The sequence below is a fragment of the Pteropus medius genome, unplaced genomic scaffold (genome assembly GCF_902729225.1).
Source record: "Pteropus medius unplaced genomic scaffold, Ma_sr-lr_union100, whole genome shotgun sequence".
NCBI classification, from domain to species: Eukaryota; Metazoa; Chordata; class Mammalia; order Chiroptera; family Pteropodidae; genus Pteropus; species Pteropus medius.
In genome coordinates, this window is record NW_024346667.1 from 7,105,163 (window position 1) to 7,132,471 (window position 27,309).

The 27,309-nt window shown below is 39.6% G+C and overlaps 2 protein-coding genes across 4 annotated transcripts in view; one reads left to right on the forward strand and one right to left on the reverse strand.

The window, feature by feature from the left end:
* The window catches only part of SH3D19 (SH3 domain containing 19), a 135,225-nt gene that overhangs the window by 14,437 nt on the left and 93,479 nt on the right, over positions 1–27,309 (forward strand). The window lies entirely within an intron of this gene.
* On the reverse strand, positions 6,160–12,042 carry PRSS48 (serine protease 48). Its single transcript, XM_039875764.1, is given in 6 exon segments — positions 6,160–6,302; positions 6,305–6,434; positions 6,437–6,601; positions 8,632–8,801; positions 9,478–9,740; positions 11,786–12,042. Coding segments are annotated over 6 exon segments (1,086 nt in total). The 5' UTR covers positions 12,001–12,042.

Consider the following 27,309-nt stretch of genomic DNA (forward strand, 5'->3'; position numbering starts at 1 on the left):
TGCTTCCATCCTGATGCTCAATCTTAAAAGGGCACAGTTAAGCCAGATGAGCTCCAAAGAAAGGTAGATGACATTGGTTTTGTTTCACTTTCTCTGTAGCCTGTTTTTAGAAGTTTAATGTGTTCATTTTGGAACTAGTAATTTATTGGGCCTCTTTAAGTGAGCTAACATATAATTCTTTATGATAGCAACTCAGCAACTTCTGGACAGAAAGAATGTGAAACAAATGCATTAAAAAAAAACCACTATCTCAAAAAAAGATAAGGTTAAAAAATCTATACATTTCTACTAACATGTGAACAGGAGTCAGAGGCATATTGACACATCCTTAAGCATAAGGAGAGAGTATAAAGGGTGAGAGTAATGAACATACTATTACATGGTGATTTGAACTTTCTATGTTAGATATTTCTATAACATTTTGATTTTTTTTTAATAAGCAGAATTGGGAAAAAATATTTTAAGATTTTTTTTTAAATGACGAGTTACTTGATTTCCTCTTCCTTGGTGAGCGCGTGGTCTTCTACCAGGATCAGAACGTGCTGCTTTGGGTTACTTATTCTGAAGGCTATGAATGTTGGGATTCTTGAACATCTTGAAATTACTTGAAGATGTGTGTGTGTGTATGCATGAGTGCTTTTTTTAGGTGTGGGATTTGAGTGATGTGGGGATGATCCATAATTCAAAGATTCTTACTATTTGATTTATCTAGTCCTGCCCACTCTGAGCTCCAGACTGCCTACTCAGCACCTCTCCTTGGATCTCTAATAAGCATCTCAAATTTAATGTGTATATATTAGTTTCCTATTGCTGATATAACAAATTACTATAAATTTAGTGGTTTTAAACAACACAAATTTATTTTCCTACAGCTCTGGAAGTTAAAAGTCCAAAATTGGTTTCACTGGACTAAAATCAAGGTGTCGGTAGGGCTGCATTCCATCCCTATGCTCCAGGGGAGAATCACATCTTTGCCTTTTTTTAACTTCTACAGGCCACTTCACTCCTCGGATTATGACCTCTGCTCCATCCTCAAAGCGAGCAGCATAGTGTTAGCACTTGTTTCTTCTGTTTCCATCCTATGTCTTCTGCATAGTCTCTGACTCTCTTGTATTCCTCTTAGAAGATCTGTGATTATACTAGGTTCACCCAGGTAGTCCAGGATATTCTCCCCATCTCCAGATACTAACTCAATCATGTGTGCAAAGTCTCTTTTACCAGGTAAGGTAACATATCCACAGGTTCTGGGGATTGTAACATGGACACCCTAGGGGGCCATTTTTCACACTGTGGATTTGCAAATCTGTTCCTTCTCTAGCCTTCTTCATTTAATAGTATGATCATTCTCAGGCCAATAACCTTGGACTCATTCTTGATTTTTCTTTGAAAACATTTATCTTTACCATCCTGCTATCCCAATTACCATCTCCCATCCTACCACCCACTCCAATTCATCAGATCAGTCCAAATCCAATCAAACTTATCTCAGTTCTACTACTGTATCTAGAATCTACCAACTAGATCTGGAATCTGTCCTCATCTCATTAATTTCCGCTAAAATCAGAGTGCCTCTAGTATTTTGGATCCCAAGGCCTTCATCCTATCCTGTTCTTTTCATTCTTGGGTATTCATAGATAATTATGATACAAGGCAGTGTGGGCTAGGTCTCATGAAATGGCACAAACTGCCACAGAATTAGATCTCAGTCACTTTATTCCAAGCATATGGAGATGAGAAGTGAAGATTTATGGAGAAGACATTGTGGAGAGAATTTGGGTCAGTTGAAGATAATTATCCTGAAAGGCAATTAGAATTTCCTGTTAAAGATTTCAGTCTTATTTATTTTTATGACAGTGAACATTTCCTCTCAATTATTGAAAGTAGGGAATAAAATTAATCTAATCTCTGGTTATTTTGAATGACTCCTCTTTCTCCTTTCTTGAAGAAGGACTGTTTAACAAAATTATCAGGCAGTTGATTTCTAGTATGTAAATAAACTATCCATAGTCAAATTTGGTGGGGAGAACAGTTAGCTTAGGAATGAAGTCAAGCATCTGATCACCATTGAAATGATGTCAAAATATAACCCACATTTTATCATTTTGCATACTTTTTCTGTAATGTCTCCACACTTTCGGGGTGACTACAATTTAATGAAATAAAGGAAAATAAATGAGTGATTACTTGAAATAGTTATATGAATAGCAAGATGTAGCAATAACTATATAATTCCTTCTCCATTTTTAGGGTAAAAAAAATTGCTGATTGCATTTTCAGCAGCCTTAGTGTAAAGCTTTATTTGTTAAATGTGGCCTTAGCAAATCCTGCTTAATTAAAATTCCTCCAGATGTGAAAATGAAAATTGAAGCATATTAAATCAGATATTCCAAGGAATAAAGTATTCTGCAAATTAAAATTGATTTTTAAGGCAGAAATGTTGTTGAGCTCCCCTCCAAAATAGAGTGTAAAGATGTCCCTACTTATTTCCTCATTTGGTTCGTTGTAGTGTCACTGATTAAATTCATTACCAGTAAGTGCTTGACATTTTAGTTTTGTGAATATAAATGTTTATTGATTTTTCATTTCCTCCAGTTATGAGTTACCAGGTACTCTATCTCATGAATAGGGTTAAACTTTACATTTTGTGTTTTACCAATTGAAATAGAAAATGTATGTAGCTCTTACTTTTGAAATACAATCACAAGAATTAGATCTTCAGAGAGCCCTAAATACACCACAGACTAGTCATTATTTGTTTTAGCAGGAGAAAAACGTTCCTGTTCATTTTTTTAAAAACAGCTTTATTGAGATACAGTTCACATACTATAGTTCACTTATCCCCTCTTAATTTTAAAAACCATTTTCTGAGATCCTTCAGTGTGTTTTGCATATATTTACTGACTCCCTTTCCAATCAATGGACAGAAATAAGTGAGTTGACGTATACAAAAGAAGGGTATTCCAGGCACAGAGAACAGATAAAATAAGACTTTGAGGCAGAAATGAGATGAAGGAATGAGAAAAACATTGGGTAAGAAATAAAAAACAAATAGGAAGTAAGGTAGGTACCTTAGTAATAAAGTAGATGCTATGAAACATGGACTTCTGCCTTTCTTCACCTGTTAATGTGGCCCTATTTTAAGGGATCAGGAGAACAAGAAACAGCACACAGCCCCATGGAATCAAACCTTACTGTTGTTAAGGGTACTGTGGCCCTTTAGTGTTTTTCTTATTAGCACATTCGTATCTGATTCTCATTCTCTCTGCTTCTTGTCTAACTCTGTGACCATTCGACCACCCTGTCCCTCATGGCCTCCTCATACTCCCATGAGCATCAGTATGGTGATTTCCTATTTTCTTTTCTCTTTCCCCTGCTCTCAGCCCTCCAGTGCCTTCTAATCTCACTGAGAATAAAGTTCAGAGCTCTTACTGAGGCCTGCAAGGTTCTACAGCACCTGCTGTTTCCTTCTTCAAAGGGCTCAACTCCCTGTTGGGTCTCAGCTGCTACCGTTTCCCACTTTGCTCCGTGTTCCAGCATTGCCCTCTCTGTTGTTCCTCACGCACAGCTAGCATACTCTTCTCTCTACCTGAAATGTTCTTTCTCAGGGTTACTTTATTTTTTCCTTCTCTGCTTCATGCAGGCCTCTATAAAATGTCGCCTCCTTGGAGAAACTTCCCTGACCAGTTTACCTAAAGTGGAATCCCCCACCCTGATACTCTAGCTGCTTCTTCTGTTTTGTTTTTCTTTATCAGATTTTCCCATATATGACATTATAATAAACATTTATTTTGCACTTGGTTATATTCTCTCTCCCCCACTAGAATGTAAACTCCTTTAAGGCAGGCTTGCGTTTTGTATGTACTGCAATATCTTTAGTGCCTAGAATGGTGCCTGGAACATGGTGGGCACTTAGTACTGTTGAATGCATGCTGTCATTCAGCCTTCCCAAAAGAAGGGATCTGTTGGGTTGTCAAGTATTGAGCACATCTGTTGGGTAAGATGGGAGATCAGCTGCCCCGCCACCCTCTGGGCAGCTGTTAAGTCAGGTGCTCGTCCTTTTACACCCAACCACTATTGTCCAGGGCAGTGAAGTCATGTGGTCCTCTTCTTTCAATATCCAGTTCTTTCCACTTGAAAGAGCTGGTCTCTCCAAAAGTTTTAAGTTTCAACTCTAGGTTCATGGAAGGAAAATTTTGCCAATTCCCATGCTGTGGAACTGTTGCTTCCTAAGGGCCTGGGGGATGATAGGAGTTAGTATTTTGGTTTTCTCAACTCACAGATGTGTGGGCTTTCTCTTCCTATTCATCTCTGCTTCTTAATTTTAGTCTGTCCTCTCTCCTTCATTTTCCTTTCTTGCTCCTCCTTTCTTTCCCTTGTTTTTTTTTTTTTCCTCTCAGCTGCCATTTTGCTTTGCCCTTTCTGTTCTAGAGCTTGCTGAGCTTGATTTCTTGCCTCTGAGAAACCTTTCATTTTACCTGCAGTGTGTATTCTTTTTTCTTCATTGTTCCTTATGGCTGGAGAGATGTGAGAAACAGAATGGAGTTGAAACATTCTTTTCTCTCTTTATTCTTTTATTTAACTAATATTTGAAAACTTACTTTGTGTAAGACACTGTGCCAGGTTATTGGCTACCTCAGTAAATAACACCCCCATGTTCTTAGTTAGGAAGACGAAGGTACTGAGTGTTATTATTCATTCAACAAATATTTATTGAGATTGGGATACAGTAGTTGCCAAAAACAAAAATTCTTATTCTCATGGACCTTCATTTTAATAAGACAGACTACATTAATTAAACAGTTACACAAATGAATGTGAAGTTACAACTGTGTTGAGTCCTATGAAGCAGACCTCTGTAGTGCTGTGAAAATACATGTTCAGGGAATTTGTTCTAGTCAGGAGAGCTGGGGACAGCTTCCATGAGGAAGCACACGGTAAACTGAGATTTGAAGGCATGGTAAGAATTAACTAGGCAAAGGTAGGAGGAAAGAGGGAACAGCAGATGCAAAAGTCCAGTGCTGAAAGGGGGCTTGGAGCATTTGAGGAAATGAAAGCAGATGGAGCAGGATGGAGCGAGGCCGAATGAGGCTGAAGAGGCAGGATGGGGTCAAATCTTACAGGATTTTGTGGGTCCTGTTAAGGATTTTGTTCCTTATTCTATGAGCAATGGGATGGATGCAACTAAAGTGCTACAATCAGGGAAAGAGGGAGAAAAGTATAAACCATGCCTTTATTTTTAAAACAAATAAAGGTCTGAATGCTGTGGAGAATAAATGGAGTTGAGCATAGGTGTGAGGGAAAGGATATGAGGCTTGCCAGTTAGGAGGCTATAGTAGCTGCTTAGATGAGAGATGAGGGTAAGGATTAGCAAGGGTTTTAAGTTTCCAAACCTGCCCTCACTTTCTATTAAATGTATTTATTTATCCCAAAAATTGTTTTTGAAAGTTAACTTCCATAGATGCGATAAAACTTAAGTTTATTCAAATGAGAAATGAAGGCTGATTGAAATAAAAAGAGGTATGAGTAGAATTATACCAGATAATCTAGGATAAGAATGATGACTGAGATCAAGTTTAAAACTTAGTTCTGAGCTACTGGAAGCCTAGGCAGAGAAGGAAATAGTATAGGTCATGCAATTGTTTAACAAAAATAAGTAAGGGATATAATCTTTTCCGTAGAATCATTTAAACTACTTTACTGTAGAAGTGACATTAAACAAGCTGGGTTGGTCCAGATTTTTGAAACCCAAAACTTCAGCTCTTGAGATCATGGCATTAACCCATTTTTGGTTGTAGGCTACATTGGTATTTCTAAAGTAAAAATTTCTGAAAAATGTAGCATTGAACTATATAAATGCATTTCTTATTAGACCCCTTGCTACACAGGATGGCAGAGGAGCTAAGAAATAAAGACCAGGTAAGAAGTCCATAGTACAACTCATGAGCACAAAGTACTCTTAATTTATTTCCTTGAGGACCTTCCCTTTTGCCTTCACAGACACTTTTTCTTGCCTGCTTCTCCACTAGCCATTTAATTTGTGTCCATAAATACTTATTCGTAGAAGGCATCCTTCTTGCCTTACAAGATGCATAGTCAGGGACAAAGAATGCCATGGTCAGAAGTGGCAACCTTATTTCTAAGCTGTTCACATTCCAACTGCTAAAACATACTTCCAGAATCAAGAAGCTCAAGAACAGAATCATTTCTAATTTTAATGAAGTTATGCAGAGTTCTCAGTGATTCTTCTGTGAGTTCTCTGACCCTGGAGCATGTCCTCCATGCACTCCCTTTCAAGCCCTGTCCTTGGCCAGTGGCTTAGCTATGCTGCCTAGTCTCCTGGTAAGATATTAGCCCAAGGCACAGGAGGGTCCCAGGGGAGCCAGAGAGAGCTGTACAATAGAGAACAGGAAGTCAGATAAGTCCAGATTGTTGGCCCCAAAACCTCAGCTCTTGAAATGGTGGCATTAATCCATTTTTGATAGTAGATCACACTGGTGTAGACTCCAGGAAGAGATTTACCACATTCTGTTCCCCAGCTTACCAATCCTATCAGGATCCATACACCATCAATATGACATGACAGAGGCCCTCCAGAATCACCCTAAGGAAGAGGTGTAAAGGTCATGAACATAATGAAAAGGGACCATGAAAAGGAGAGTGGTCACAAGAGGTGCAGAGTTCATTAGAATGGGGCAGTGAAGCCCATGGAGCTACACAACTGTAGCGGGAGCTGGACTTCCCACTGTGTTAGGGGGAACTCATGGGAATTTTATAATCGTAGAATTTGACATCGGCAGAGATCTTAGCTAAATATATCAGTAGTTTCAAAATACTCATCTGATAAAAAATTAATGTGATGAGTTTTTTCACTAAAGTTAAATTTATTCAGTTGAATGAACTCCTTATTTTTAGGTTCTTATTGCTTTTTTTAGTGTCATAAGAATCCTTTCTTATATAAAATAATAGTAATAGTAGTTGGTAGTATGCCTCTCAGTCTTGCTTTTTCTTTTTGTAACAGCTTAATTGTTATAATTCACATACTATACAATTCACCCATTTAAAGTACAAGTCAATGGTTCACAATGTTGTTCAATCACCACCACAACCCATTTTAGAATATTTTCATCACCCCACAGAAGAAACCCCATATCCATTAGCAATCACCCTCATTTCCTCCCAACCCTCCTGGCCCTAGCGCATTCAGTAATCTACTTTCTGCCTTATAGATTTGCATATTCTGGACATTTTGTATAAATGAAATAATATGTGACCTTTTGAGTCTGGCTTCTTCTATTTAGCATATTCTTTTCAGGGTTCATCCATGTAGCATATATTAGTACTCCACTCGTTTTTATGGTTGAATAATATTCCTTTATGTGGATATACCACATTTTGTTTATCTGGTCATTAGTTGAGGGACATTTGGGATGTTTCCACTTTTTAGCTAATATGAATTATTCTCATATGAACATTTGAGTATGGGTTTTTATATGTACATATGTTTTTATTTCTCTTGTATGTATACCTAGGAGTGGAATTCCTGGGTCATGTGGTAACTCTATATTTAACCTTTTGAGAAACTACTAGACAATTTTCCAAAGCTGCTACATGATTTTATATTCCTACTATGTGTATGAAGTTTCCAGTTTTTCCCTATCCTCATCAACTCTTGTTATTATCTATCCTGATTGGAGCCATCCTAGTGAATGTGAAGCTGCGTCTTGTTGTTTGATTTGCAAATAATGAATATACATGTAGGAAATCTTGCTGGAGGTAGAAAAATGTGCTTGTGTGTGTGTGAGAGAGAGAAGAAATAAAACTAATAGGTCATTCTAGAACTAAAGAATAAACTATCTGAAACAGGAAAATATAGATGATAGGAGAAAAAGGCAATGATCTTGAATATGAATAATTTAAAAGTATCTAATTTGAAGAAGACAAAAAGAAAAAATGAACAAAGAGGGACTTGTGTGAAAATATCAAAAGGTGTAATATCAATTTGTGGTTTCAACCAAAAAAGAGGAAAAGAGAGAAATGAGGGAAAATAATATTTGAAGAAATCTTGAATGAAAAATTTTCAAGTTTTGATGAAAAATAAGGGAATAGATTTTAAAAAACCCAAACCCAAGGAATCCCAAATAAGATAAAGAAAATCATACCTAGCACATCATAATCAAACTTCTAATGGTCAAATATGAAAGAAAATTGAAAGCAGCCAAAGCAGAACAACATGTCATACTCAGTGAAGGAAGACACAAATGATGGCTGATTTATTTCATCAGACAGTTATGATCAGGAGACAATAGAACAATGTCTCTTTTAATTGTAAAATGAAATGTTATTTCTTGAAAAAATTTAAAAATTAGCACTTCTGTATCAACCTCTTAATATATTCATAAAAATGTACAAGTTTGTAAAACCCCAATGGCCAATGGTTAGCATTGCTCTAGATCAACAGTTGAAGAAATTAAATTCATAGATAAAGATTTAAGTGACTTATCCAGGGTAACACAAGAATTACTGTCAGAACTCTTGTTTCCTGATTACTTTACTTATTCACTGTTTACAGATAGGAAAACCTGGATCCACATTAAGATTTCATGTGAAAAAATTTCAAGAGCAAACCCTCACCTTGCAGCTATCCTTCATTTTATGAGTATCACCAGCACAAATCATGTCTTCACTGATGACTGGCTCTGATTCTGGCAGTATGAAACTAATTGGGTTGTAGAGACGTTCACAAGCTTGGCGGTTGATGATGGGTACTTCTACTTCCTGAAGGGTGGAATGGTAATTGTTATCTGTAGAGAGAGACAGGAATGGAAGGAAAAGCAGTCTGGAAAGGTGCAGGGGCAGCATTCGGTCACGATGTGTGGAATTTTGAACGGGAATCCAAAAGCAGAATATAGTCACTTTCCAATCATATTTGCTAATGGAAGAATTTTTTCTTGGTACACTTAATCTAAAACAATGGATAATTCAAAATTATTTGTTTGTTTGAGGTTTTTCTAATGTGCCAATATGGGTATTCCTAACATTCCAAATAAAGAAATTCAGATACATTTTGATTACGGAAAGATGTAAGTATTCTAAAACATTTCCTTTCCCACTTTTCTGCTCCCAGACCATTTCCTGTCTTGTCTTTACTCCATCCTGGGAAAGGAGTGATACATCACGTTAAAAACAAGTTTAAAAAAACACTAGACTCTCTCCAAACTTTAAATCAGGTTTGTTAACCTCTGTTTTTTAGAGAGGTTATGTGTTTAAATTGTTAGTATCTGCTCTTGTAGCTATAGCTAGACTCTAGGCAGGATATAAAACATGTCAAGAAAGGCGTTTTATTTAAAAATTAATATCAATAGATTGATCTGGTTTTGTTGAAAAATGTTTGCCTTAGTAATGATGTGTCTAGAATGTGAATGTTGTGGATTGGTATAAGAGTGTGACATAAAAGAACCCTTCTCAACACATCCTCACCTTCACTGTTCTTATTTCCCCATCCAGTCACCCAGCAAGAGCCAGGAATTGTCAGCTGCTTTGTGATACTGGGCAGGCAGATGGGCAGGATGAAAGGAGTGAAGGTGACTCTAGAGACCAGTTTCAATAAGGCGATATCTGCAGTTGAATCTTGGAATTTGGGATGGATAATGATTTTGGACACATGATGTTTCACACCATTATTTGAATAGCCTATTTTTATTGTTCCCAGCCACACAGTATATAACAAAGGAAACCAGGTCCTAAGGGAAAGAGAAAGAGGAAAATAAAAGTCGAACATACTTATGTGTGCTGTAACTGGGTCAGAAAAAGCTGCCTAGGTGTAGCAGTAAGTAAGTCTGGAGTTAGGAAAGGAAGGTAACTGACTTGGAATTAACCAGGCTGCCTCCAACTTAGACTAGGGTTGGTTTATTTGCTTTCTCCTTCCCTGACTACTATTTTGTTGTCTACTATTTCTGCGGTCTTCTCCAATATGCTTATGGCTAGAATTCTGTTCTGCATTTTCTCCCTGGTTCTCTTGTTTACCATTCTCATTCTCCATGGTTGTAGCCTTCTGTAGCTTAAGTCATTGATCTCTTCTTATTGCCAGTTTTGATTACTAAGCACTAGATCTTTATTTCTAAATAACAATTTAAAGCAAAGTATAACTGCCAAAGTCATATATATGTAAATTTAAATATATATAAAATATTTATAAATTTATATACAAGTTTAAATATGTATAAAATATATAATTTTTTTTAAATGTCAAGTAGTTTGATAAGATATACAAAATAATAATAACAAAAGTTCTCTACCCTACTGCTTTCAATTCATACTATCCAAAGGCAGTCACTTTCAACTCTTAGCTATTTCTTTAGTATTTTCTCTAGTATTTTTAAGAAACCTATTAAACATATTTTTCTTTGTTTTAGAATGTTGTATTCCTACTGTGAAAGGTGAGGAAAACCAACAGACACTGCCAACCTCCCACTTCCTTTCACCATCCTCCTAACCTAGTATTATAACTTTTAGTTAGATCAGTTTTTAATGTATATGTTCTAGTGACTGTGTAAACAGTATTCATGACTGGACCATATTGGGTACTATGAATACATTTCTTGTAAAACTTTTTGCTTGTCCTGGAGTTAATTATATGGTCTCACTATTTGTCCTCTTAGTCTTCATCATTCATTCCCCAAACTCTGTGCCAGAAATGCAAATCTCTCAGTATGTTGAAACCTGTCAGGCATTCTATCAATACTATCCTCCGTGTATGTGTGTGTGTGTGTGTCGCGTGTGTGTGTCACGTGTGTGTGCACACACTCACCTGCACACGTGCCCTCTGCCCTTTTGCTCCAATCTTGGCACTTTTCTTTATGATTTTTTTAGGGATTCTCGCCTATGTTGTATCTCCTTTTTGCTGGATCCCATGTTTTCCTCACCCCCCACCCCCAAAGTGTTTTGGTGAAACACTTTCTCCTGTGGCTTCTAGGAGAAATGTGCATGAGGTAATATTTTTGCTCTTTTCATATATTTGAAAATGTCTTATTTCTGTCCCACGCTTGATTGATAGTCTGTATATGGGTAGAATTCTAGACTAGAAATAATTTTCTCTCAGTATTTTAAAGTTATTACTCTGTTTTCTTTGAGCTTTCAGTGCTGTTATTGGAAAGCCCTGTCATTTTGATTTCTGTATATATTAGTTATCTATTGTTGAATAACAAGTTGCCACAAAGCTTAGAGACTTAAAATAGAAATTTATCTCGGTTTTTGTGGGTCAGGAATCAGGTATGACTTAGCTGGATGCCTGGCTCAGGTCTCTCACGAGGCGGAAGTCAAGGCGGGTTGCAGCCATCTCAAGGCTCAGCCCAGGGAGGGTCTCTTTCCAAGCTCACTTCTGTCAGCAGGCTTAGTCTTCACCAGCTATTGGCTGGAATCATTAGTTTTACGTGGGCCTCTCCCTAGGGCTCCTCACCACATGGCACCTTGCTTCTCTCACAGCAATAGTTCTGCAAGAAAGCTCAGATTGTGTTTATGACCCCAAAACACTTAAGACAAAATTCCTTCATTGGTGTTTAGGAAGTGATTTGGCAAAAGTAAGAATAGTTTTACAAGAAAAGTAGTACAGTGCCTACTTCCATTATTTCTTTTTCTACCTCTGTGCCCTGTCCCTAATCCAAGGTGACCTAGGGTATCCTTCTGCTTACCTGTCTTACTATTTTAATTGGTCCGTTGGTTCATTCGTGAAATCATTCAAATATTTATTAAGCCCCTGTCTTTGTGCTAGCCACCAGCTAGAACTCACGTTTTTATACAGTGTGCTGCCGTCAGAATCCACCTCTTGTTAATGAGGGAACCACCGCAGATGTGGCTCTCACCAATGTGCAGGCTGACTTGCCAAGGCCAGTGTCCCACAGCAGCATCTTGGCCACCCATAACACGGCCTGAGTATACGGGTCGTCCGCACACTAGAAGAGGAGGAGAGAGGGAAATAGGGATTTGGGTGTCCTGTTGTCCCATCTTCTCATCATCCCCAAACTCCTATTCAGTCCTAGGACCTGAGTCCTCCATACGCCATCCTATTCCAGTTCCAGAGCCAACAGTCTTGGGCCCAAATAGAGACCACTCACCTGACTGCAGATCTTTCTTTTTGGAAGAAGAGCTTGGGCAAGACCCTAAGACAGACACACCACACTGTCAATATTTAATAACACATCATATGTAAATTCACTGAACATAGAAGCTTTCTACATATTTAAATTGCTCAGATTGATATTAAAGGCCTTGTTTTTATAAATGTTTACCCATTAGTGGGAATCTTGATAATTATTATATATGTACCTGCCAGATTTAGTGGCATACATGGAACATAATTTAGTTTTACTTGATGATTCAGGGTCATCATCAGGAATATCAAGATGTTAAGTTGTAAATACAGTGATGCTTTCAGATGCTTTTGAGGTTTATAGACTGTTTACTTTTATCTTGTTTTATTTAACTGAATTGGCGTTTGCAGTATTTGTATATCTTTCTTTTTTGCCACCTGTTACCTTTTGGCTACTCTCAGCCTACCCTGCTTTTAAATCACTGTGGGCCAGAAAAATAAATGAACAGGCTTATGCCTGAAATCACTGACCAGCATTTACACCTCCAGTTCCCTCTGCTTGAAATGCTCTTTTCCTAGAACCTCTTAGCTAACTCACTCATCTTCTTCAAGTCTTCGCTCAAATGACTGTTTCTTGACGAAACCTTCCTTGACTATTCTTTAAAATTACAACATGCCTCCTGTCCCTGCATTCTAGGTGCCTCTTTTCTCTCATAGTATTTATTACTTTCTAACGTGCTATAGAATTTACATATTTAATATGTACATTGATTATAAGCCCCATGAGGGCAAGGATCTTTGTTTTGTTTACTACTGTAGCTAAGAGACTTGGAAAGGTGCCTGGCATATATCCGCTCAGGACTTTCTCAGGGCACACTATTCATAAGATCCTGTGGGTGAAGTGTCATATTATTCTATCTGATAACATCTTGAGCCAAAAACTTCTCTCTCTGCCTTCCCCTCCCCACCCTAGGGGCTCACCCAACAGAAGGGACAATAGGAAGGCACAGCCAGCAGGGCCCATGTCTCTTTCCTCAGAATCGGCACTTCCTGCTTCCTGGACTCAGGCTTCCTGCTTCCTGGACTCAGGCTTCCTGCTTCCTGGACTCAGGCTCCCTGCTTCCTGGACTCAGGCTCCCAGGCAGAGGCCAGCTGGGGAGCAGCAGGGAGCATGCAGCTTCCACAAGATAGTTTCCTCTACTTCACCCCTTCCTCTCCTTTGGTCTTTACTCAGAGCCAGGCACTGAAGAGACCAGACTTTAGAAGAGCAGCAGCATGACCCTGGGGGAGGAGTTGGGGCTTGAGGTGCCCCCTGCTGTTTAGGGAGAGCAGGGTGTCGGGGGTTTCTGTCTGCCTGGTGGGGTTGGGGTGGTAGGTGCCTGTCCAGGCAAGGTAGAGGGCACTGAAAAGAACAAGACCCCGTTCTCTAGCAAGGAAATGGAAAAATGATAGGATTCTTCAAAAGCAAGAAATGGAAAAAAGAAAATTAAACCAGTACCTGGCTAATTTTTCCTAATTTGTTGTTTTCATCTTTGTTACAGTGTTAGCCATAAAATATACTACAAGTGAGATCTTCTGAGAAATAGACATTAAGACAGATTTGTGTGCAAGAAGTTTATTGGGAGTGGTCTCAGGATCAGCACCTCAAAGGGGGATGGAAATAGGATTGGGCAGAGGGGAGAGTCAAACTAATGCACTCGCAGCAGAGACTTCAGCCAGTCTCACAAGTTTCTTTGGAGCCAGGGTGGCCCTTCAAAGATGCCCTGAGCTAAAACAAGAAGACTGGGCACTTGGGCTTCTGCATGATTTGCTGCAGACTGCCTCCAAGGAGGTGGCATCACCTTAGATGAGGTGGCTCTGTTGGCAGTTGTTGGAATCACACTTAGCTGTGCACTGTCAGCAGCAAACATTCTTGGTTGCCAGGAGAACGGATGCTTCAGTCCTGAAAGAGGGTCTGGGTGGTGCAGCGCAGCACCTGCTGCAGAGTTCTCTGAGCCTTTTGTTTTCTGTACCAATTGTTGTAGAGTATGAGGGCTGTGGAGGCAGAATTCAGTGAACTGTTAAAGCATATTATCGTTTACTTGTAGCCTAAAACATTAAGAGTTTTGAAAGAAACACATGAATAATTAAAAAATAATAGATGATCAGGAAATGTAGCTGTTTTGGTAAGGTTTATTCAGTTACAAGCAACAGAGACTCACTTTAGCTTAAACAAAGGGGTTTATTTTAAAGATATTGTTATGGACTGAAATGTGTCTCCAATATTCATATGTAGGAGTCCTAACCCCCAGGATCTCAGAATGTGTGATCATATTTGGAGACAGTGTCTGTAAAGAGGTAATTAAGGTAAAATGGGGTCATTTTGGTGGGCCTTAACCCAATATAATGGTTTCCTTATAAGAAAAAGAAATTTGGACATGAACTCGTACAGAGGGAAGGGATGTCTAACCACCAACTACAGAAGCCCGGAACAGATCCTTCCCCCATGCCCGTCAGGGGAACCAACCCTGTTGATACCTTGATCTCAGACTGCTCATCTCCGTGACTGAGAAAATAAATTTCTGTTGTGTAAGCTACCCAGACTGTGGTACTTTGTTACGGCAGCCTCAGCAAAGGAATACAGGTATCTGAGGGACGATTAGCAAAACAGTAACAAGGACATCTGGAGCTATCATAGGACAGACCTGAAGACCAGAGTGGGAGGCCAGAGCTGGAAGGGAGCTCTGGATTCGTGCTGGTCGAGAGCTCATAGCAGTTCAGGATCTTCCCTCTGTCCTCTGCCATTAGTATGGCTCAACTTCATTCCATGTCTTTTCTTTCTATCCCACTATAAACTGCCCAAGTTTGTCCTTATTTTCAGTTCAAATTCCCAAGAATTTGAACAGATTATCTTTTCTTGCCAGGCCAGGTTCATGTCTATGGACTAATTGTCTCTGGAGTAAGTACATTTATGCATGAAAGGACGAAGGTGAGGATGCAGAAGAGAAGTCAGCAAAGCAGTAAAGACTGTGGTGGGGCAGATGCCTGATTTTCTATATCTCAGTATTGTAAGGTATTTAACTCTTTACATACATTTTTAAAGATTTTATAAGCGAACACTTGAAAAAGGTAAATTTTTCATTTGCTTGTTTACTGACTGCCACAACTGAATTTTTACCTAATTTATATTTTTTAGATCCATTTGTCTTCATGGGTGTCTGCATGGCAGGGATGAAAATCTTCTACTACTATTACATTTATGTTAGTTTCTCCATTAATTTTTTAATGATTATTGTTTTATGCAACCTGTTTTTGTGGCGGTTTATATAGTTATTCTGGTTATGTCTGTCACTCACTGTGCTTTTTAATCATTATATAATGATTCTCTTAGTACTTTCATCTTAATTTTTTCTGACATTAACATTGCAGTCTGTGATTTTGTCTTCATTTAATTGAAGAAAATGATTAAATTTATTCATATCACAACCATCTATGTGGATATTCCAATTAACTTAGGGTATTCATAAGCCATTTTAACTAGTCAACTTTAAGTGTAGGTTTTAAAAAAGTCGGACCTCAGTTTGAGATTTGCCTTCGAGTCATGTTTGGAGTCATGTCATTTTGCAAAGACACCAAAGCTCTGGAAAGGTCTTTTGGTTGATTTATAAGAGGACAAAAATTTGGCCAGAAATTTCTTTCCCTCTAAAGGTTCTTGGTTGTCTTAGATCTTTGGACTTTTATCTCCCTGGACAAATCTGAAGTCACTGATTCATACCGTTTCCATACTGGTTGGATTGCTCACAGAATTTATTCTTTTTTCTTTTGTTTAAATATTTTATAAAAATCTTTTTTTGGTTTTGGTTCCAATTTAGTTGGAAATAAACTTTGTTGGAAGTAACTAAGACACCAGCTCCTTGCTCTGAAATTGAAAGCAAAAGGAAAGCATTAAATAGTTATTTTGCTTTTCCTCTTCAACTGTAGTTTAACAAAATAGGTTTAGTTGATGAAGGGAGAATTCCAGCTAATAAATGTGGTTGGACCGACAGAATTTGAAAATCACCACTTGCTCTTCATGAGATTGATTCAATGGATGGTTATCAATAGTTGAAAGCTTTAGATGAAAGGTTGATGGAGTGCTCAGGCCATTACTTTTTGAACCCTCTGATCAATCTTAGCATCATGAAAAGTAGGATAAAGCAGACATGTGACTCCTGATGTGACATAGTATGAAACAATATCCAGTGAAGTATTCTTGTCAAAAAGCGAAACCTGACTCTAAAGTTACTTCCACATGCAGCAAATACAAGGATGAAAGAGTAAGTTAAATTACAGCACAAGGAAATTAACACTCAGGTCCACAATTTGGGATATTTTATAAAACAACTGATCTGGTTTCCATAATAAGTCAGCAGTATGGGGGTACAAAGGGAGGGAAACTCCTCTAGATGAAAATAACCTTAAGAGACATAAGTGTGTTAGGCCCTTGTTTAGATCCTGATTTAACAAACCAGCTTTAAAAAAGCATTTTGATACAATCAAGGAAATATGATAGTGAAAGACTTACTGTTAATCTTGTTAGATATGATAATAACATTGAGTTTTGTAAGAAAATGTCCATTTTTAAAACAAATTGGAACGTATGAGGCCTTTCTAAATCTAAATTAACCTCTTTTGTCATATTGGAGCAGTCTCATCTGGTTTTCAGCCCACAGTGCTACCCTGTCGTTTTCAAGGGAATGGCTGATGATCTTAAGAAGTCACTGCCACCCCAAGGTCTGTGTTTTACTGTTGTACCCCAAAGACATTGAAATTAGTTGATGATCGCAAATTCTTTATAGATGTGATATTACATAATGCATTGCTTGTTTGTTTATTTGTATTATGTCCATTCTTCTTCAGATATTTTCTTTAGCAGTCATGAAGCATTTTGATCTTCCATTTTACAGCTTTCTTGCTTCTTCCAAGATAAGGATGTGCCAAAGAGTTGGAAGCAAGAGAGTAGGTTCTTGTTGGTCACTCCATAAGCTTTCCTGGAGACAGCTCTTACAGCTGTCTGCCTGTCTCATTATGCTTTGTCACCAGGTCTTAGATTTGTTCTCAGATCATTACCCAGTTATCGTTAAAGTTATCTGTAAATAACTCTGCTGTACACAATAACTATTGGTTTGGGAAGTGGCAATGTGGTGGTGGTGGTAGGAGCATTTTTACTTTCCATGTGGCTGCAAATTGGAGTCAATACCTCACAAATTTTTTGTAAGAAATGAAATATAGGGCAAGTACTTAGCTTGAGTTTGCCTTATTTAGCATGCAATAGTAAATAGTAGCTGCTGTTTTTGTTGTTGTTATTAAACTAATATCCTAGTTTTAAGTATTAACTTAATTCTGGGCAGACAGGTTATCTTTGGCATGACTTAGATTGACATTGATTGTGCCTATAGACTGGGATTTCTCAGCCTTGGCACTATAGACATGTTGGGCCAGATGATTCTCTGTCGTGGGGTGTTGTCCTGTGCATTGTAGGATGTTAAGCAGAACTCCGGCCATTACCTACTGAATGCCAGGAGTACCACCCACCTCCCAGTTGTCACAACCGAAAATGTTGCCAGACATTGCCGAATGTCCCCTGGGGGGCAGAATCACCCTCAGTTGAGAATCACTGCTGTAGATCAAGAATGTGACTTCAAGGATGCAATCTTCTCTTGAGCACCTTGAGAATAAAACAAGGACAGCAATAGTTTTGCAAGTTTTGTAGCTTTTTATCTGCATTTTCAGGAAGGACAAATGAGTTCCACTGTCTCTTTTCTAATTCAACCCATTTGATTATTATATTGGAAAATGATTAAATCGCCTTATAAAACAGACTCCTAAAGAATAATTGATTTCTCTAGTGCATGTGTAGCAGGCCCTGGCTTTTGCCTGTTCTGTCCCCTTGGAGCAATAGACCTATGCCCTCTATTGAAAGATTCCGTCTGGTTTTAGTTCTTGAACTTAGACAAGAAAAATTTTAATCCAGCTTTTGGTTCCACTAACCAGAGTATCTTGGAACTAGTCCACATACTTGGTATCCATTATGTCAGGACCAAGCCCTGGACAACCTTTTAGAGATAACGTTCTTTCTTTTTCTGGCTCTTTGCCTTATTGACCAGTGTATAGTTTCCCTCACCTGCATTCACCTTCTCTGCAGGTATTGGTCTTGCTTTGAGCTCCATCCTACTTTCCCAGGGCCCTACTGCCCTTTAACCAGCCCCTTTTTGTGGGAGTTGGTCTTGTTCTTTTGATAACTGGAAAGGAAAAAAATATTTCCCTTTTTATGTTTATTTGCTTGTATTTACACTAAAAGAATTCTTCCTTATGGTTTTGACAGCTGGCTTTGTATAATCTGTAGCTCTCATTTTGTTATTTAGTAAATAAAATTTGATATTTTCTATTTGCAAGACACATGCTGCTAGAAGATCAAGAAGATGAATAGGACAGCAGTTTCTCTTCTCAAGGCTGTTCTTATCTGTTCGATAGGAGAAGTAAACTGCATGCACCGAAATAATTACAAAGGGAGGCTAGGAGTATAATAAGAGATATAAATAACTAGAACCGAAGGGCAGGTGTTATTTTGGTGTAGCTTAAGGAAGAACCTTTTTTTCTAACAATGAATGGAGGTAGTTTGGTGTAGTGGAAGGAAGCAAAGCTTTTGAATCAGACAGTCCTGGATAAATCTGTTTACTCAGATATTAGCTGTGTGATCTTAGCAAGTTACTTAACCTCTCTGAACCTCACCCGTGTGTGTGTGTTTTCATTTGTAAAAGTAGGTTAAATAATACCTTCTAGGACTGAATAAGATATTTAAAGCAACCAGTATAGTAACTAATGAAGAGGACGTATAAAGTAAATATAAATTCTTGCCATAGTTAAAGATGAAATAAAGATTTCATATCACCCAGAGAATCCACTTAGGCAAATCTTTCACAGGCAACATGACTTGGCTCAGATTATCTCAATTTAGACTCTGGACCCTTAGCTTTTTAGATTATGAAACTCAGGGCTTGTCAGAGCACTTAGATCAAATTCAAGAGACTGACTTACTAAATTTTAAGAGACTTGTATATGAACCAGAATGTTTATTTGCAATGAGGGCTATTCATTTTCATTATTTAGAATTTTCGTTTTTACTAAACAGGGCACACCTCCTTTATATGAGTAGGGAAACCAAGTTAGTAAGTGGGTGGTGGTTTGAAGAGGCTTTGGATCACAACAAATGGAAGCGGTTAATCTCCACAAGAGTTTCACCTGCTAAGATGAAATATTCCTTCTTTGCGAAAATGAGGGAGAAGAGCCCTTCTCCCTAACAGAACATGTGTTTTCTAAATATATGTGAAATTTATATTCATCACACCCAAAGTTTCTCTTTCTTAACAGTTTGATGAATCCACACAGCTCTCTGGCTTTTACTTTTTAATATTCCATGTTGAACTTTCCTAATACTGTTTTAATTCAACCAGTGCATAATATTGTTGATTAGATTTAAGCTTCCTAAGGTATGAGCTCATTCCTGGTATGTTGCTTTGAGATTATACCTAAAGCTCCAAGTTTAGCTTATTCCTAAAACACATAAGACATGCATTAATGAAAAATTCTTTTGGGAGGAGGAGGTTCTTTCTACAGACACCTATCTCATTCCATCTCACTCATTATGTGTATGCTTTACTTGTTAACTTCCAGTTTTAGAAGATTCTGGTGGGTAAGGGGTGGGATAGTGCTTTGTAGAGAAAATAGTTCCCATTCTCCCATTCTAACCAGTTAATTTTCCCATGCTGCTGTAGTAATAAATGAAAGGTCTATTAAACAAGCAAACTTACGCTTTGAACTGAGAATTCTATCAGATAAACTTGTAAAGTATCTTTTAACTATTTTATTTTATGATTCTTAATCCTGCTTTTTATTTCCTTATTGCATTGCTTGGCTCTAGTATCTAGATCCGTTATCTTCTCTCATATCGTATTATCTTTTTTACTTATTTCAAATCTCACATGTCTAGTCAGTTTATCTTTTGCTGAAGTGTTTACTACAGCATCAGTCGTGCCTTGCTTGCAATTCTATAATGTTGTTATCTAAAAAATCTTGAAGAGATCTTATTAACATGAACAGTGTTCCTTTGAGAATAAATTGTAAACATTCTTTGAATCCTGCTTCTACTTAGTATAATTTTCGCATTTGGGAGAATTAATGTTTTTTCAAAGTTCTATTTCATACATATGGAAAGCTTTTTAATGGCCCAGATTTAATTTACTTATTTTATGTAATTACCTTATCTTTGTAGTTATTAATGAAAATACTCATTTTCAAACAATGATTTTATTAGTATTTAATGAAATTTGATCAAAGGATGCTCACTTAACTGTTGTTCATTCCACTGTCTTGCCCAAACTCCTTCCAATTATTTTTTTACTATTTGTCAAGTAATACAGAGCATCCTATTATTATTTTAATTAGCATCTTTTGAAATCCATAAATTGACCGCATTGGCCAGTGTTACATCCTGTGTTCTTAACCACTCTGTGTATTATCAGAGGCCCAGGAGAAGTAGGGATAAAGCAGCCATACATTTTTTTATATGAGGCATGTTCTTAGACTACTCTCTGGTTGCAGGATATTGTTCTGTAACCCCTGTATACCTGTGAATGCTACCACGAAATGCTTTCAGTGGCTGGGGTTAACAGGAGACTCAGAAGGCATTCTCTCCCTGAATACCTCTATGTAAATTCCCCCATGCCTCTTTATGCCTGACTACTAAACATGGTAAATCTTTGCCTCTCAGTTCCTTAGTCCAGACCCTTCCCTTACATCACCTATGAAAGGCAGACTTTAAGATGGCCCCCGTGATTCTCACCTCCTGATATGTACACTTTGTTGACTCACTTGTGAAGAACAGACACAACAGAAGTAGTGAGGTGTCAGTTTTAAGATTAGGTTATGAAAATCTGTGGCTTCCATCTTGGGTGTTGTCTCACTTTATCTTGGCTCACTCACTCTGGGGGAAGCCAGCTGCCATGAGGCAGTCTTTGGAGAGGCCTGTGTGAGTGAGCTTAGAAGCAGATCCTCCGAGGCCTGCCACAAGCAGACGCATGAGCATGGAAGCAGGTCCTTTACTGGTTGAGCTTTGAGCTGACTGCAGCTCTGGTACAGCAAGTACCCTCTTGAAAGACCCTGAGCCAAAACTACCTATTTAAGCCCTCCCTGATTCCTGACACACAGAAACTGTGAGATAATATGTTGTTTTTAAGTTTGGGGGTAATTTGTTGTCAGCAGTAGATATCTAATAACACTACCCTAGGTTCCTCTTGCCTGGTGTGCTTCAGCTGAAACCTTCTAGTCTTCCAAGTCCCTGCTTTTTCTTTAGGACACAGCTCAGTCCAAGATTATATAATTTTCATCTTGAATTCAACCAAGGGCCAACTAATGAATCTCTCTGGACCCCAGCCCCTTCATGTACAGAATGTAGAGATTGCTTGGGACAAGTGATTTCCAGGTCCCTTTAAACTCTAAAGTTCTGTGCTACCATATTTCCCCAGTCCCTTTCTTCAGTTTCATTAAAAGAATGAATATGAGAAATAATAGTTAGAATCAACCAAACTTTATTCACACTGGGCATGTTGGTTTCCAGGTTGACCCTGGGGGAAAGGCAACAAGCAGATTGGACTGATGGGGGCTAGGCCTGGAGGTGGCAGAACTGCATTTGTCTTGCTGAACTTTCAACATCCTTGACTTCTAGAATTTCCCCTTCTCCTTCGTTCTTAATTGCCACTTCACTCTGGCCATACTGATCTCAGCCAGTTAGGGCAGCCCCAGGAAAATGAGAGGCAGAAGCATAATGGTGAGGAGCCCAGAGAAGTCCAGACTGAGGGCAGCAGAAAAGTCCGTATGCGAGATAGCTGACTTCTCAATCCAGGATTTGTAGAAGCTGATATTTGTATATACTCCAGGCTTATTGGTTTGGATGCAGTTGGATCCCCAGCTCACCACTCCTGCCAGGACCCAGAAATCCTCCACTTGGCATGTCAGGGGATCTCCTCTACTGCCCTAGTGGGGAGAGGAAAGATGGCTAGGCTTCTCACAGGATAAAGGAAAGACTGTCCAATAGTTTAGCCAAGAATTGTGGAGGCGGGGCCTGTCCTGCACTCCTGGGTTTACCCGGGGACTCTGAAGGTCTGAAACTTGAGAAGCACATTGGGGAAGGGAAGGGCTCTGAAAGATACCTATAGGATGGATCCTTACTATACACTGATCCATCTTCCCTGCTGGGAGCTTGGAGCAGATCATGGCTTCACTGATGACGGACTCGACTCCACGCAGCAAGCTTTCTTTTTGATAGTAGTCACTGCATGTCTGGGGATCAACGAGTAGCACTTTTAGCTCCTTCAATATGTAAAATGGCTTCCTATCTGTAAGGTCAAAAAGGGTCAAAGCTGTCTTAAAAATTAGGAAACAACTTACAGCTATGGATACAGATTTCAGGCCTCTAATTTTCTAGGATAACTCTGATTCAAAATATTCTACCCCATATTAGATAGCATTCCAGTTTCTGATTTGAGAAGTTTGAATGCTGAGTTCTCTGGGACTGAACAAGGCTGAAGGCATTTACTCCTGGTTAGATAACACAAATAACAGAAGCTAATTCAGGAAAGCCCAAAATAATGAATGATACAAAATTAAGTTGTTTAGCTTCGGAATATATTTTTATATTCCATAGAATATAAAGAGGTAATCTACTATACTGAGAAGAATCAAGACTGGTTATACAGAAATGAAGCTCTCTTCTAGTCTGACTCAGGACCTGCTGAGCAGTCTTACTTTCCTGAACACATTTTCATGCTTGTCCGCCCTGCCCACCTGCCCAGACACACTCTATCCAGGAGAGAGAATGATGTTACTTCTCAAACTGAGAACTATCCTGTTTCTAAGTTCATTCCCCTGTCCTTTTCACTTTTAAGATCTTGCCAGTATGGCTAAACAAGAGCAAAAACATGTAAATAGGCAAAGAGATTACAGAAGAAGAAATATGAAGAAGGCAAAGGAAAGGTACAGGGTCAAGGAGAATTTGAAGTCTGCAGTACCTCAGATTAATTGCCTGGAGAATGCAGTATATCTGGTGCTAAGGGTTAGAGAGTAGGGGGAGAGAATGTCAGTTGAGGAAACAGAGGTCAGAAAATCTACTTATCCTCACTTTGGTATGTCCCAGAATAGCCCCATCCAGTCACCCAGCAGGAGGTTGAGTTCTTCAGCTGGACTGCCAATGCGGGAAGGCAGATGGGCAGGACAGCAGGGCTAAAAGAAACTGGGTAAGCCAGTTCTGCCACAGCAATGGCGGTAGATGTGTTTCCCTGGAAGTCAGGGTGGGGAATAATCCTGGACACAGGTATTATTGTTGTTTTGGAGTCTGGACCACCAAAGACCTGAAGCGATCCCACCAGTACAGTGTATTTTCTGGTGTCCTTAGACCTGAGAAGAGAAGTAGAACAGGTAATATGGATTTCTTGTGACTGCTGTGGAGTGTCACAGCAGAGCCCATAGTTCTGGAGGTTGCATTCTTCTCTGTAGTTATTCCCAAGCATTGTTTCTGCAATAAGTGTTGAGCATCTCTGAGAATATAAGACTTAGCCGTGATCTGGTCCTCATAAGGCTTTGGTCTTAAGGATTATGTGCACGTGCACGTACGTGTGTGTGTGTGTGTGTGTGTGAGAGAGAGAGAGACAGACAGACAGACACACAGTCACACAGAGAAAGACATAGGGAGTGAGAAGAGAGATAAGCAAAAAAAAAAAATTACAGAATTTTAAATTATAATAACTATTATAAAGAAACTGAACAGGATTTTAAGTTAGAGAGTATAGTATGAAAAGAGTTTTTGGACTGAGTGATAAAGGAAGGTCTTGTTGAAGAGGTAACTTTTCAACTGAGTCCCAAAAAGTAGTAGTCAGCCATGAGAAGATCTATAAGAAAAAGCATTCCAGACAGCGAGAATAGAGTATGCAAAGGCCCTGAGGCTTAGAAAGAGTGTGGCAGTTTTTAGGAATTGAAATAAACCTGGAATAGAATGGGATGAAGTTGAGGAAATGAGCAGATCTGGCAGTTTATGGCTTGTAGGCCACAGGGAGGCACCTGGGTTTTATTCTCAGTGCCTGGGCAGCTACTGGAGTTGTCGAAGGAGGAAGTGGCATAATCTCACCTCTGACTTTTTAAAAATCTCTTTGTTGTGTGTACAAAGGCAATAAAACCTGTTATACTATTGCAGTGGTCTGGGACAACTATGCTAGAGTGAAAGTATATTTTGGAAATAGAACTGACAGAATTAATGTATGTAGTAAATATGGAATGTGAGGGAAAGTGAGGCTTCATATTTCTAGCTTGAGCAGCTGGTTATATTGTCGAACGAGATGGGGAAGACAGAAAGAGAAAGAAATAGATTTGGAGATATTTGGTGGTGGTGAAATTGTAGTTCAGTTTTGATCACGTTACGTTTGAGATACCAGTGAGATATCGAAATGGAAATGAATCAGAACTATAATTTGGGACCAGTGAAGTAAATAAGGGTGTTATCAGTAAATATATAACATTTTAAACCATGGGAATGGATGAGGTCACCTAGGAAGAGTAAAGAGGGCTTGGGGCTGTACATCAGAGTGTTGTGAAGATGTGGGCATGCTGTAAAGGGAGCGGCCCTCCCTGGGAAATGTCTCCTCAGGTAGAGTACTTAAGTGGGGTGGGAGTAGGGGTGTGTGACTGTTTTTAGGTACTCATTTCAAACAAGATGATTGTCTAATAAGAAGCCGGAAGTCTAAGTATAGTTGCGTTGAATGAGAGCTAGGGTAGGACACATTCAGGTAGAGCAAGATAAACTCCCTTCTGCCCTTAGCTCAGGAGTTCTGGTCACCAGAGTTCCCTAATGAGTCTTCCTAAAGGAAGGCCAGCACTCACCGGAAGCAGCTTGCCATTGTCAACACCCACTGTGCCGAAATGAGGGTGGCTGCACAGATATGGAACAGACCCTGGCGGATGCTGACCTGCCAGGGCCACTGCCCCACGTTGGCCTCCCTGCCTGAGGCAATGCTGGATGAGACTGCAGGCCGCCCACAGACTGCCAATAAAGAGGAGAAAAGCATAGGAGACCCACCTCAGAATCCTGCCCCTCTGCCCCCACCGCTCCCTGCTCATTTCTCAAACTTGAGTCCTCTCTCCTCGGTCCACCAGGCATGCTGCCTCTGGCTGGGGTGCCTTACTTGACTTTAAGAGATTCTCTCGTTCCTCTTCATCTGTGCCTAGGGAGAGAAAAGGGGGAAGGTGGGAGACACCCATGATGAATCCCTGTTGCTGTGGGAGGCCTACACCCCATGCCCTGTGCTGCCTTTCCTGGGCTGGAGCCCCTACCCATGCCTAGGAGTCTCCTCAGGGGCTCACCTGAGATCCCCAGCACAAGACACAGCAGGAAGGCACAACCAGCAGGGCCCATGTCTCCTCAGAATTGGCACTTTCTGCTCCCTGGACTCAGGTTTCCAGGGCAAGGCCAGCTGGGGAGCAGCCAGAGAAGGAGATCAGGACCAGCTTCTCCTAGATGAATTCCTTTGCTTCGCTCCTTCCTCTCCTTTGGTCTTTACCCTGGCCAGACACTGAAGGGATCAGACTTCAGAGGTGCAGCTGTGAGATCCAGGGGGAGGAGCTAGGGTCTGGGGCGCCCCCTGCTGTGTAGGAAGAACAGGGTGTCTGGGGTTCCTGCCTGCTGCTGGAGAAGGGGCAGTGGGAAGAGGGTAGGTGGGGTGTGGGCACTGGAAGGAGCAGGGCCCACTCAGTGCACAGTGACCCTGGTGTGGGGTGACACCAGACTCACAGACCTCCCTTCGCCCAGGGACCTGTCCTAGTTGCTTCCATTTAATCCCCCTTTGATAAATGGTGAACCAACCTGGGGCAGATCCCTGAGCTTGGATCACAAAAGGGCTGTGCAGAGTGGTTGTTCAAGTTCTCGACCTCTAGAATGGTTACAGGACTGACAATAAAAATAAAAAAGGAGAAATAAGCCACTCGGTTGACTAACCATATTTTCTGCTTTCTCTCTTTCCCTTTTCTGCTTCAATCTCTACCTGTTATAATTTGTTCATTGCCTCCCTAAATCAGCAAGTATTTATTAGGTCTTTATCGTGTATAAGGTATTGTGCTAAATGTGGAGCAGGATCTATAGAGGAGCATGAATCATGGGGCTGCCTGCCTTCCAGGGGTTGACAGTCTAGTTGCCTCCATGAGAGCCTTTCTCAGCTTTGTTTGGTTATGGGCTACAGGAAGGCCTATAGGAAGGACAATTCCAGAGCCAAATAAAAGTACCAAAGATCTCAAGATATCAAATCTTGCCTCCCCTTAGTTTCAAGGGATAGGGTCTCAGTAGAAAGCAAAAATAGTTTTAGCCACAATGCCCAAAAGATAGAGTTTATAGGATACTAATGTGAATAATTAATAATATAGACAATTACAACTCTAGAGAAAAGGACAGTTTAAAATCTGTTATAATTCAAGTCGTCTTTTGGTTTACAAGGAGAATAAACTTTGTCTAGAAATGTGAAGTTGATTCTAATAGTTTAATGTGATTAGTTACGGAAGCTTGATAACATTTTCATCCACACAGTAGCTCTGTGAGGGAAGCATGTTTTCATTCCCATTTTATAGATGAGGAAACTGAGGACCTTGGAGGTTAAACGTCTTAACTAGTTTTATTATACTGTGTACTAGCAAAGCTGGGAGTTGCTTCTACTTCCTAGTCTAGTAATTAGATTCAAATCTAGATCTCCAGATTTATTGTCTAGTAATCTTTCCCTCTGTGCAGCCTCCCAAGTTCAGAAGACATAATTCATTTATTCAGTGCCCATGCAAGGCACTGTCCTAGAATAGAGGAGTGACAACATAGAAAAAGCCCTGTCCTCATGGAGCTTGTATCATAGTTTCAGGGTAGATCATGACATGTGCTTTGGAGAAAAATAAAACAGGATAGGGGTGCTTGGGTGGCGCATAACTTTTGATAGGGTAGTCAGGGAAGGCATCACTGAGGTGACTTCTGAGTGGGTATTCGAAGAGAGAGAGGCAGTGAGCCAGATGATTAACTGAGGGAAGAGGGGTTGGAGCATGGAGAATAGCAGTACAAAGCCCTGAGGCAGGGATTGTTTGGGACATTTGAGAAACACTGAAGCTAGAGCAGAGTGAATAAGAGGCTCCAG